Source organism: Dama dama, chromosome 24 (assembly GCF_033118175.1).
Source record: "Dama dama isolate Ldn47 chromosome 24, ASM3311817v1, whole genome shotgun sequence".
In the NCBI taxonomy this organism is placed as follows: Eukaryota; Metazoa; Chordata; class Mammalia; order Artiodactyla; family Cervidae; genus Dama; species Dama dama.
The window spans coordinates 53,755,440-53,769,428 of record NC_083704.1 but is presented as its reverse complement, the minus strand read 5'-3'; the positions used below and the strand labels follow the sequence as shown (position 1 = coordinate 53,769,428).

Genomic DNA, 13,989 nt, shown 5'->3' with positions numbered 1-13,989 from the left:
GCAATAAATAGTTTCCTATCTGGAACCCCCACTGTCTCTTTGCACAGAGCACTCAGAGTAATGCTTTCAGGACTTATGTCATATTGCATTACTTTTCTGCTCCAGATCTCCAGAGGCTTCCAGTATTGCTAGGAATAAAAGCCAAAGCCCTTAACATAATTAACCAAGACCCAGCCTAATCTGGTCCCATGTTGCCTCTCACTGCATGATCACCACTTTCCCCCATGTTCACTTTGCTTTAGGTGCACTGATCTGTTTATTCTCTGTGAATATGCCAAGTCTCCTTCCACATTGAGGCATTTGCTCTTGCTGTTTCTCATGTCTGTAAAAATTTTTTTTTTTTTTTTTCAGTTTTCCTAAGTGCTGTCACCATATTTCATTCAGGTTTCTACTTAAAGTTCAGCTCTCAGAGAAGCCTTTCCCTAACTGTTCCACCTGAAGCAGTACCTTCTCCTGTTCCCCAGCCAACCCACCCTTGGTCACCCATTGTTCCTGTTCTGCTTTAATTTTTCGTCTTAGAATTATATATTTGTAAATGAGATATTATGTATACCTCACCACCATTATGTATTTGCCTATGTGGTCTGTGTCTGCTCTCTAGGATGAAAGCACCATGAGAGTAGGGACTTAGGATCACAACAGTGATAGCACTCAGCAGGTGCTCCGTAAGTGTTTGTTAACTGAGTGAATGAATAAATGCTTGTATGTCTGTATAGTGGGTTGTTGCATGTGGCTTGATGGCAAAGTATTAATCCTAGCTTATTTTAGATTTAGACAGGTGGCCCTGATTTGTCAAAAAGAAATGCGTGCGCTGGAAGAAAACAGCACATTGCCACTGTTGCTTCAAGCTCTCAGTTTTGCAGATGCAGTTTGCTTAGGCTGTGTTGTTTTTGAGCGGGCGAAAATTTGGGTCCTGTCCATCTGCCAGCATTGTGTACCATCAGGTTGCTTAACTTTTCTTCATATGTTCATTGAGTAAAGAAAGAACAGCTTGATGTAGTTAGAGTGGGTGATTACTAAGGTCTTCTATTAATAGTTAAAAATAATTTCTCTTTAAAATGGACTGTTATAAATCTAATGCTCCATTAGGTGAGTTCTGAGTAGCATGTTGTTCCAAACATTGTAATCATAAGATCAGGGCTACTTAAAAACATTAGCTGATTCTACTAATTTGTAATGTACTTTTTATAATTTTAATTATAAATTTATTTATAGCCAGCTTATTTTGAATCCACCTTATTTTGGCAAGTGTCTCTTCAGGGGAAATCCCAAATAGAGACTTTACTTACACTATTGTAAAGATTGATCTGTCCTTAAAAGTGTTCTTTTGGACTAGTTACATTTGAGGAATTTTAATTATCATATAAAATTGTGCTTTTCTATAATAGAAACAGGAATCAAAAATTCCAAAATCAAGATTTCACTTCTGAGCAAATAGAACTTGAGTTTTTAAACCTGTGTTCTTAAATTAATCTTTTTGATAAGCATCTGTGTACTGTCATAGCATTTACAGTTTTTACTTGTAAGGTTAAAGGCACTGTGATGTCCATAATTAAGTTCACTAAGATGTTTCCACTTAACTCTTATAAAGGTGAGACTTTTTATTGAACTGAAAAGAGTAGAAATCTGCGACACTGGGGATGCATACTGTTTTCAAAAGCTAATTAAAACTAAATGAGGCCTGGAAACCTGGAATGAATCTCACTCCAGAGACTGTAACTTTATGTTGAAGCAGTTCCTTCAAAATAGGGCAAGTGATTCTCTTCCTCCCTCCGGCAACTTGAGTATCCTTCTGGAGAAACCAGAGATGTTGCTGGATGGTTGAAATCTTCGTTGTAACACACAAAGTAGCTTCTGTCAGTGAAAACCTCTCTAGGCTTCTGTGTTTCTTTTTGTTGTTACTGAGTTTAGTAACTTACTGGAAAATTAATAGTCCAGGATAGAGTAAACAAATGGCATTTTACATGAGCCAGGTCAATTATGTTGTTAGATATCACTTTATAGAGATTTTTAGACAGTAGGAACTAAGGATGTTGTTTTAAGATTCTTAAATAAGCTTCTCTCTACATTGCCTTTTATTTTTTAGAGTTTCAGAGAATTGAGCACTTTTCATAGTTTAACTGTTTCTCTTTTTTTTCATTCCCTTTCCATATCCCTTTTTTATTTCACCCAACACCAAAAATGCCCTTTCAGAAACATAAAGTAGATCTTTTCTACAAGCTGCGCCATGTGATGAATGAACTTATTGACCTTCGAAGGCAGCTCCTGTCTGGTCACCTGACTCAGGATCAGGTGCGGGAGGTTAAGCGGCACATCACCGTGCGCCTGGACTGGGGCAATGAGTAAGTATGAATATCATTCGGGCATCTCTCAGTTTCATTTGTGATAACTCAGTCCTTATGGAGTTTGTACCTGATCAAAGCTTATCTTTAGGAATGAGAAGACATGACTGTATTCGCCACTAAGCTTTGATCATATTTACAATGAGTAGTTGTTTCTTTTACTTTATAGCAAAGGATATTCACTGGTTGGTTCTACTCACTGAAACTCTGTCAGTCTCTATTTTCAGCCTCTATTTTCATTTCCAGAAAATTAAATAATTGGACTGCATTAGCCTCTGGGGTTTCTTCCAGCTCAGATTCCTTGGTTGTAGACCTCAGTAATCAGAATACTCTTTTGTTTCATCCTTTAGTACCTTTTAATTTCTTGTGAATTTAGTGTCCTTAACATCTTATAGTCATATAATGAATTCTGAGTAAGCATATACAAGTGGGAGCTGGCTACATCTGTACTTCAGAATATTCTTAACTAATTATCATTCAGAAATAGTCCTGTATTTATGCAGTGGGTATGCTTACTTGCCATTGCCAAACAAGTAAAATTATAAGACTTTGACATGGGAAGCTAGAGTAGATAGTACTCAGGTTTTATTTCCTCCAGATTTAATAATTGATATAATTCTCAAATGCTTTTGTCATATTCTCTTAAAATCGGGCCCATTGAACTTTGAAGTGACTAGATTGCTTCCTATTTAAGATATACATATACCTAAAAGTATATTTTAGAACAAGTGTTTAGCTCCTCTCCTCAAGACATGATTGAAATGATAAAAAAAAAATAAAAAGAATGGGAGAAGCCCAACAATAAATGGGAAATATGAGCCCATTTCTAGAAGCTAAAAAATAGATGGAGAATTAGTGACAGAAGAAGCCTATAATATGGAGGAACCCTTAGCTAATGAAGGAGCTGGTCTACCTTGCAGCTGCTAGAATCATGAAAGAAAGGGAGTGTGTGCTGGAGCTTAAAAAAGGAGGGGCTTAAAAGTATGTAAAGTAATAGTTCACCACCATGAGTGGAAAGCCTGGCAGCCAGCTGATTCCCCTTTAGATGAACTAAGACCAACTGCCTAGTGGGAAACTGGGCAACAAAAGTTTGAACTGGCACTTTATTGGAAAGCCTTCCATTGTGAGGCATTTAAGGGTTTCAAAGTATAATGACCAGATCCCTTCCACCTACCAGAAAGAGAAACTTGCAGCCATTCACCCGTGTATAAAATCTCTGCATGTCTCTTGTGCCTTTTCAGAGAAGGCAATGGCACCCCACTCCAGTACTCTTGCCTGGAAAATCCCATGGACGGAGGAGCCTGGCAGGCTGCAGTCCATGGGGTCGCTAAGAGTCGGACACAACTGAGCGTCTTCACTTTCACTTTTCACTTTCATGCATTGGAGAAGGAAATGGCAAACCATTCCATTGTTCTTGCCTGGAGAATCCCAGGGACGGGGGAGCCTTGTGGGCTTCTATCTATGGGGTCGCACAGAGTCAGACATGACTGAAGTGACTTAGCAACAGCAGCAGTGCCTTTTAAATTTGAATGGACAATCGAGTATTACCAGGTATATTTGAAGAAATACTTTCACAGGGAAAAAAGGGAGATGAATAAAATATCTGGCCCCAGAGAGAGCTTGAGATTAGCAAAGAACATCAAAAATTCCTGGGTATCCTAAAAGAGAATCAAGAAGATTCATTATGTATTATAAAATGCTATGAAAAAGGAAGAGAGAGTAGGACTTCAAAAAAGAATTCAGGAAGAGAACAGGAAGATAAAATTTTTTCCTTCATTCCCAGAATACTGAAATATCTTTTTTAAAACAAGTTTATTAACATTAGCTTCCCTGGTGACTTCCCTGGTGACTCAGATGGTAAAGAATCTGCTTGCAATGCAGGATACCTGGGTTCAATCCCTGGGTCAGGAAGATCCCCTGGAGAAGGGAATGGCCACCCACTCCAGTATTCTTGTCTAGAGAATTCCGTGGACAGAGGAGCCTGGTGGGCTACAGTTCATGGGGTCACAAAATGTCGCACATGGCTGAGCAACTAGCACACATTAACATTAGCAGTTTTATTCACATACCATACAGATCCCCAATTTTTTATTTTTTAATTTTAATTTATTTATTTTTAATTGAAGGATAATTGCTTTACAATATTATGTTGGTTTCTGCCATACATCAACATGAGTTAGCCATAGGTATGTATATGTCTCCTCCTTCTTCAACCTCCCTCCCACCCCCTGCCCCATCCTATTCTTCTAGGTTGTCACAGAGCACCAGATTTGAGCTCCCTGCATCATATAGCAAATTTCCACTGACTGTCTAATTTTACATATGGTAATGTACATGTTTCAATGCTACTCTCTCAATTCGTCCCACCCTGTCCCCCCCATCTCCACCCGTGTCCACAAGTCTGTTCTCTATGTCTGTGTCTCTGTTGCTACCCTGTAGATAGGTTCCTCAGTACCATCTTTCCAGATTCCATATGTATGCATTAATATATGATATTTGTTTTTCTCTTTCTGACTTACTTCACTCGTATAATAGGCTCTAGGTTCATCTACCTCATTAGACCTGAGTCAAATGGGTTCTTTTTTATGGCTGAGTACAGCTCACCAATTTAAATCAGACAGTTTAATGATTTTTAGTATATTCACAGACTTAATACAACCGTCACCAGAATCAGTTTTATCACCCCTAAAATAGCTGTGCTTTTTAGTTATCATCTCGCTCATCTGTCTCTAAAGATTTGCCTATTCTGGACATTTAATATAAATGGAGTCATATAATTGGTCTCTTATAATTGGCTTAATGTGCCCTGCTGTGGGTTTTGGTTTTTCTTCTCCCATTTATTATACTAGGTGTTTGATGGGCTTTTCCAGTCCTAAGTCACCTGGTCTTTGGCTCTGGGAAGTTCTCTTCTATCATTTTTTCAGAATTTCCTCTTTATTGCCTTTGTTCTTTTCCTGGAAATACAACATCTGGATGTTGGATTACCTAGACTGAATCTGTTTACTCTTTCCTCAACCATTTCCTCGCTTTTTCTTTTATTTTCCTAGAGATAACAATAATAATTTTAGTTATTTGTGACCTTTTGAAGTGACAATATCCTGTCCTTATTTGTTTCATTAAATTAGAGCCTCTCTTGACTGTTAATAGGATTGCTTGGCACACATCACAGATTCCTTGTGTGATATAACATGGATTCAGATGTACCATAAATCAGACAGTATTCTCTAAATCTAACTTTGAGCAATAAAAATCTTAGCAAATGTAATGTGCATAGCTGGTGATCTGTCTCCTCTGCTCAAAACAGTAGAATATATATAAAATGGTTTCATTGTATTTATTTTAAACAATCAATAATAGTAGTAATTTGCAAAAACATCATCCCTATGTGCCAAACAAGTTGAACTGATGGTAATAACAGTTATATAAATCCTATGTTGCAGTTTCACTGCACTGTACATATCAATAAATGAACAAGAGAAATATTTTAGAAATATCAATACCTCTTTATGATGAAAGTTACAAAACAGACCAATTATATTTTGCAGTCAGATCTTAAAACTTAAAGATGATAGCTTGGAAACAAGTTCAAATTATATTTGAAAAAGAGAACACTGAAGTATCTATCAGCGAAGTACAGAGCTGTTCCACCTTCATTAATAACTTTCTCAGCAAAGTAGGAACTTGCTTGTGTTTGTGTGTGTGTGTGTGTGTGTGTGTGTGTGTGTCTGTGTGTGTGTGTTTAGGGGGAATGTTTATATGTTTATTTTAATAAACAAAAACCAGGAACAAAGTTCCATCCCCCCCACACTTTTTAACCTTCTCCCTCTTTTTTTCTGTGATCCTCTTCTCTAGGTGTTTCTGTATCTTCTTCCCTCCTTTGTCCCTCCCCTTCCACTTCTTTCTTTCCCTAGTTCTTCACTCTATTTTCCCCTCTACCTGCGGTGGAAAATACAGTCACTTAAAAAAACTTAAATGAGAACTTTGTAGGTCTACTGTTAAGACAAACTAATGGGACTATTCTCTCCGGTTCTCACTTGAACTAAAATATCCTTCTTAATTTGAAAGAAGAGATGGTGTACTGCAAAATGAAGTCATTCCATACCATTAGGTTAGCTAAAGGAGACTGCTCCATGCAACAGCTGAGCACCGATAACCATATCCGTTGTTCACCTTTTATGCCCTCATAGCTCTACACTTCTTGTTCTACTAACACTTAACAAATACCATAAAATATTGAAGCATAGCATATGTTGGCATGTTGTGAGTGCACAATCAATATTTTCTGAATGTATTTTTACATTGTAATTGATGTAATGAAGTATTAATCATATATAATTTTAAACTTTGTGCCTTTTTATTTAGACTCTTAGACCTTATAGCTCTGCCTTTTCAGAATCTATTTCAGAAGCTCTTAATAACAGCTATTAATAGTTTCTTGAGTACATCAACCTGTATCACTGTGGCAAGTACCTGGTCTAACTCGTATGCATGGTTATAATGAAATGCTATTATATTCTTCCAAGACAAGAGCTCTATTTTACCCTGTGAGGAAAGTAAGGCTCAGAAGCACTTTTCCTTTGTTGCGTAGTGAGTGGTAGAGCTGGTGTTTGTACCCAGAACTGATACCTAAGCCCATATAGCTTATGCAGGGCCTTACCATGATTATTTTTAAGTGTGAGTCTTAAAACCAGGAAAATTATTGTCAGTATCTCTAGTCTGTGGGTTATTTGATCTTTGTTTTGTTATCCATACTGTATGCCCATAATATGTATCTGCTTTAACATGAGTTTGAACTTCCCAGGATAAAAACTAAACTGGTACTATATTCAATATTTTATTCAGAGTTTAAATTAAATGCAGAGCTCTCCACATCTGCATAATAACCATTTTAATTTTGTGCCCTGAGATTAGGCATTATTATTTATTTGGCTGAAAATTTGAAGATTCCAACACTAAATTTACATGGCTTATACTTGTTGGCCTCATCACCTATGTGCACACTCATTCTATAAATGAAAATTATTAAAATTGTATTAGGTAGCAATCAGCATTTATAATATTGTGTCCTAAAATACAGGAAGGGCATTAAAACAAGGCTGTATTCAAATTAACTAGCCATCATCTCTACTCAAGTCTTCTTTTCAAAGAAGTCAGTTAATTACATCTTCTCCAAGGGAATTTTAAAATAATTCATCTAGCAATATAATTTTAATATGTTAATTTAATATCTTTGACACCTTCCATAAAGATATTGAGAAAAATTTCTCAGTCTCTAATATCATCACCACAATAAATACAGTATAGCTGAGTTAAAGTTACATTAACCCAGGACTACTGACACAGCCTAATTGATCTTTGCCTTAGAAAAATACCTATTCTAAGAGTAAGAAATATTTTACTCTCAGAATAATTTATAGGATTTTTGTATTTCTTTTTTAGGTAGAAAGTACAAACTTGAATAAAATGTGAACATTTATAAGCTTTTGTTGAATTAGAATGATGTTTCTGTAGATTTCAAGTATCAAATCAGAAAATTGGTTATCTTTTTTATCTTTTTATTGTGAAGTGTCATCATTTGAGACAAATCACCAATAAATGTATACTTTATAGTTATTTTGTTCTGTTTTTCTCTTCCTCTCTATCATATTACTGGGTTTCTTACAGAAAAACCCAAATGAACTTTTTGGCCAACCTAATATTTGCCTCCCTTGCCTCTCTTTTGCACCTTCTCTTAGGTTTTCAAAGATCTCAACCCACCCATGTCTCTTTCTTCTCACTTAGTTTATGTTCTTCACCAAAGGAATTGCTCTTGGAGGAAGCAACACAAGCAGTGATTTGGGTTGTACTATGCAAAAAATACAGCTACTCCCCAACCCGTCTCCCACCCCCAGCAAGTTTCCTCTGAGTAGATTCTTAGCTAGGACTCAGATAAATCTATGGTTTAGTACTTTCTCTTTGGGCTTCCCTGATAGTTCAGTTGAAAAGAATCTGCCTGCAATGCAGGAGACCCTGGTTTGATTCCTGGGTTGGGAAGATCCCCTGGAGAAGGGATAGGCTACCCACTCTAGTATTTTGAGGCTTCTCTTGTGGCTCAGCTGGTAAAGAATCTGCCTGCAATGCGGGAGACCTGGGTTCAATCCCTGGGTTGGGAAGATCCCCTTGAGAAGGGAACAGCTACCCACTCCAGTATTCTGGCCTGGAGAATTCCATGGACTGCAGTCCATGGGGTCACAAAAAATTGGACATGACTGAGCAACTTTCCCTTTCTCTTTAAGGGCATAGTGATATTTTCCAGCTTCAGGACATCTGAAATTAGTAGAAGCTTCCAATGCCTTCTTGGAGTTCTAATGTAAGATGTTGTGCCCATCATCATTCAGTAGCTTGTCATACTTAAGTCTGAGATAACTGTGTTTAAAGTATATATGTGTCAAAACTCTTCTGTCAAGTTATCATGTTCAGATAATTACCTTATACTCACACACACATGCTCATACTTATTCTTTGTGCATCTGTTTTGCTCACCAGCGTACCCTGCACTTACCACAGTACCTGCGCTTGATAGGCGCTACGTGGAAATACCTAAGTAGTAGGGTAGGTTTTCCTTATGCCTGTTGGCTACTCATTCATCAGTCTGTGGTTTTTTTTTTTTTTCTTTCTGGACTGATGTATTGACACAAAATTATTCTTCAAACTATTTTGACCAAATTGATTATAGTCACTGATAGCCACTAGTATTTAACTTCATTGTTATTATTAATAGTGAAAAGGTGACAGGTATAGTGGAAATATCATGGGTTCAGAGTAAGACAGACCTAGCTTGAGACAAGCTCAACTGTACTCCCTTAAGGGGCTCCTTAGTAGCCTGGGCTTCGATTTACTCAGTTATAAGATGGGTTTAATACTGTGTACTTCTCATAGTTCCTAGAGGGGATAAACATAAAATCCTATGTAAAATGCCTATTCCAAGTAAATGTTCAGTAAAAGACAGCTATTATTAGTTACATGTTACATTTTATTATTATGTAAATATAAGTATACCATGCTTTCATTTGTTATATATATGTGCTCCTTTTAAATATTAGAAAAGGTCACTGCCCATAGAAAATCTTAGTATCTCTAGCTTTTCTCAACTGATTCTGGGGAAGAACTATAGAGTTTATGCAAAAGTAATTACAGTTTTGGACCATGAATTTTAAATCATTATAACTAGGCTCAAACACATCTTTATTAATCAAAATAGGAATCATTACAATCCACGTTTTTGCCAATGAGAAATAAATTTGCTATTCCTGTAGTGTAAAAAATCCATGCTTTGGAATTCAGTGAACTCTTGGAAAGCATTTTCTGCATCATGCTGGTTATGGAAGCATTTTCCCTGCAAAAAGTTGTCAAGATGCTTGAAGGAAGTGGTAGTCAGTTGGTGAGATGTCAGGTGAATATGGCGGATGAAGCAAAACTTCATTCAACTTTTGAAGCATTGGTTGTATGACATGTGGTCGGGCATTGTCATGAAGAAAATTGGGCCCTTTCTGTTAACCAATGCCTGGCTGTAGCCATTGCGATTTTGAATGCATTTCATCAATTTGCTGAGCATATTTCTCAGATATAATGGTTTCCCCAGTGTTCAGAAAGCAGTAATGGATCAGACTAGCTAACAGTGACCATGACTATGACCATGATCCACTACTCAGTAGTGGATCAGACCACCAAACAGTGACCATGACCTTTTTTGATGCAAGTTTGGCTTTGGGAAGTACTTTGGAGCTTCTTCTCAGTCTAGCAACTGAGCTAGTCATCAATGGTTGTTGTATAAAATCCACTTTTCGTCACAAGTCACAATCTGATCGAGAAATGGTTTGTTTTTGTTGCCTAGAATAAGAGAATTTCAGTTCAGTTCAGTCGCTCAGTTGTGTTCCAACTTTTTGTGGCCCCATGAACCGCAGCACGCCAGGCCTCCCTGTCCATCACCAACTCCTGGAGTCCACCCAGACCCATGTCCATTGAGTCGGTGATGCCATCCAACCATCTCATCCTCTGTCGTCCCCTTCTCCTCCTGCCCCCAATCCCTCCCAGCATCAGGGTCTTTTCAAATGAGTCAGCTCTTCGCATCAGGTGGCCAAAGTATTGGAGTTGCAGCTTCAACATCAGTCCTTCCAATGAACACCCAGGACTGATCTCCTTTAGGGTGCACTGGTTGGATCTCCTTGCAGTCCCAAGGGACTCTCAAGAGTCTTCTCCAACACCAAAGTTCAAAAGCATCAATTCTTCGGCACTCAGCTTTCTTTATAGTCCAACTCTCACATCCACATGTGACTACTGGAAAAACCATAGCCTTGACTAGATGGACCTTTGTTGATAAAGTAACGTCTCTGCTTTTGAATATGCTGTCTAGGTTGGTCATAAACTTTCCTTCCAAGGAGTAAGCATCTTTTAATTTCATGGCTGCAGTCACCATCTGCAGTGATTTGGAGCCCCAAAAAATAGTCAGCCGCTGTTTCCACTGTTTATCTATCTATTTGCCACGAAGTGATGGAACTGGATGCCATGATCTTAGTTTTCTGAATGTTGAGCTTTAAGCCAACTTTTTCACTGTCCTCTTTCACTTTCATCAAGAGGTTCTTTAGTTCCTCTTCACTTTCTACCATAAGGGTGGTATCATCTGCATATCTGAAGTTATTGATATTTCTCCCGGCAATCTTGATTCCAGCTTGTGCTTCCTCCAGCCCAGCATTTATTGTGATGTACTCTGCATATAAGTTAAATAAGCAGGGTGACAATATACAGCCTTGATGTGCTCCTTTTGCTATTTGGAACCAGTCTGTTGTTCCATGTCCAGTTCTAACTGTTGCTTCCTGGCCTGCATACAGGTTTCTCAAGAGGCAGGTCAGGTGGTTTGGTATCCCTATCTCTTTCAGAATTTTCTACAGTTTATTGTGATCCACACAGAATAAGAGAAGAAATGAAAAAGCTGCTCATGAGCTAACTAAAAATTAAAAAAAGCTTTATCATTAAATGCCAAGGCTTCCCTGATAGCTCAGTTGGTAAAGAATCCACCTGCAATGCAGAAGACCCCAGTTCGATTCCTGAGTTGGGAAGATCCCCTGGAGAAGGGATAGGCTACCCACTCCAGTATTCTTGGGCTTCCCTTGTGGCTCAGCTGGTAAAGAATCTGCCTGCAATGTGGGAGACCTAGGTTCAATCTCTGGGTTGGGAAGATCCCCTTGAGAAGGGAAAGGCTATGCACTCCAGTATTATGGCCTGGAGGATTCCATGGACTGTATAGTCCTTGGGGTCACAAAGAGTGGGACATGACTGAGCAACTTTCACTGCACTTCAAATGCCAAACGACTGTAGAACGGTTGAATGGTTGATGCTGAGTTCTTTGGCAACTTCTCATGTAGTTTTAAGAGGATCAGCTTTGATGATTGCTTTCAGTTGGTCACTGCCAACTTCCAATGGCCAGGCACTGTGCTCCTCATCTTCAAGGCTCTCATCTCCTTTGCAAAACTTCTTGAACCACCACTGCACTGTACGTTTGTTAGCAGTTCCTGAGCCAGATGCATTGTTGATGTTGCAAGTTGTGTCTGCTGTTTTATGACCCATTTTGAACTCAAATAAGAAAATTACTCGAATTTGCTTTTTGTCTAACATCATTTCCATTGTCTGAAATAAATATAAAATAAACAGAAAGTAATAAGTCATTAGCAAAAAAAATAGAGTAAGAAATGTGCTTTAAAATTTTTTAATGTAATTATTTTAAATGATATAATTAAAATAACATAATCATATTTATTAAGACTATATTCCAATATCAATGGCAAATTTCAGCAGTGCAAAAACTGCAGTTATGTTTGTACCAACCTAATAAGTCCTAAATGCCTTAAAACATCCATCATATATTATTAGTTAACTTCAGGTTATTTTCTGTGTTCTGTGGTTCAGATGAGGAAACCCAGAAGGAAGAAGATACAGTAGAAAATAGAATAGAGTGTGTCCCTGTTCTAGTGGTTAAGAATCCACCTGCTAACGTAGAGGACTTGGGTTCGATCCCTGATCCAGGAAGGTCACACATGATGCGGAGCAACTAAGCCCGTGTGCCTCAACTGTTGGGCCTATGCTGTAGAGCCTGAGGGTCACAAGTACTGAGCCCACGGGCTGTACAGCTACTGAAGCCCATGCAGCCGAGAGCCTGTGCTCTGCGGCGAGAGAAGCCACTGCCATGAGAAGCCCCCACAGCACAGCTAGAGAGCAGCAAAAACTCAGCACAGCCAAACAGAAATAAATAAAATTACATTTTGAAAAGAAAATACAATTTGGAACATTCAAAAGACATGTAAAATTCAAAGAATTTGTTAGATTTAGAACTTTTGAGAGGCACACCTAAAAGAATGTAGGAGCAGAAATATGTCTCATTCACTGCTGTGTCCCTTAGTTCCGCATGAGCCTAGCATAGAGTAGGTGCTAAGAAATATTTATTGAATTATTGAAATTATTGAATGATTAATCCATTAGTTATTGTGATTAATAATATTGTGATTATAGTGATTAATAACAAATGGTGAAAGAAGACTAAATATTTCTATGAAGACTGTTCACCTAAGCTTTCCCAATGGCTCAGAGGGTAAAGAATTTACCTACAGTGCAGGAGACATAGGTTCAGTCCCTGGGTCAAGAAGATCCTCTAGAGGAGGAACTGGAGACCCACTTCAGTATTCTTGCCTGGAAAATTCTATGGACAGAGGAGCCTGGTGGGCTAAGTCCTAAGGGTCACAAAGAGTCTGATACCACTGAGCTACTAAACACACATTCACCTAAGCAATTAGTAAGAACATTTTGGAAGCAGTTCTATACTACACCTATTTTATTGTTGTTGTTGTTCAGTCACTAAGTTGTGTCCGACTTTTTCGACCCCATGGATTGTAACATACCAGGCTCCTCTATCCTCCACTGTCTCCCAGAGTGTGCTCAAATTTATGTCCATTGAGTCAGTGATCCTGTCTAACCATCTTGTCCTCCGTTGCCCCCTTCTCCTTTTGCCTTCAGTCTTTCCCAGCATCAGGGTCTTTTCCAATGAGACGGCCCTTTCCATCAGGTGGCTGAAGTATTGAAGCTTCAGCTTCAGTATCAGTCCTTCCAGTGAGTATTCAGGGTTTATTTCCTTTAGGATTGACTGGGTTTGATATCCTTGCAGTCCAAGGGACTCTCAAGAGTCTTCTCCAGCACCACAATTTGAAAGCATCAATTCTTTGATGCTCAGCCTTCTTTGTAGTCCAACTGTTACATCCATATATGACTACTGGAAAAACCATAGCTTTGACTATATGGACCTTTTTCAGCAAATTAATGTCTCTGCTTTTTTAATATGCTGTCTAGGTTTGTCATAGCTTTTCTTCTAAGGACTAGACATCTTTTAATTTCATGACTACAGTCACTGTCTGCAGTGATTTGGGAGTCCAGGAACCTAAAATCTGTCACTGCTTCCATTTTTTATCCCTTCTATTTGCCATGAAGTGGTAGGACCAGATATGATTTTAGTTTTTTGAATGTTGAGTTTTAAGATAACATTTTCACTCTCTTTTTTCACCCTCATCCAGAGGCCCTTTAGTTTCTCTTCACTTTCTGCCATTAGCGTGGTATCACCTGCATA

The 13,989-nt window shown here is 38.3% G+C and overlaps 1 protein-coding gene across 1 annotated transcript in view; it reads left to right on the top strand.

The window, feature by feature from the left end:
• Nucleotides 1–13,989, top strand: part of DOCK3 (dedicator of cytokinesis 3) — a 246,611-nt gene that overhangs the window by 66,893 nt on the left and 165,729 nt on the right. The window contains exon 5 of the mRNA XM_061127771.1: nucleotides 2,194–2,342. Within this exon, the coding sequence (XP_060983754.1) occupies nucleotides 2,194–2,342 (149 nt within the window). The remainder of the gene's footprint in view (nucleotides 1–2,193; nucleotides 2,343–13,989) is intronic.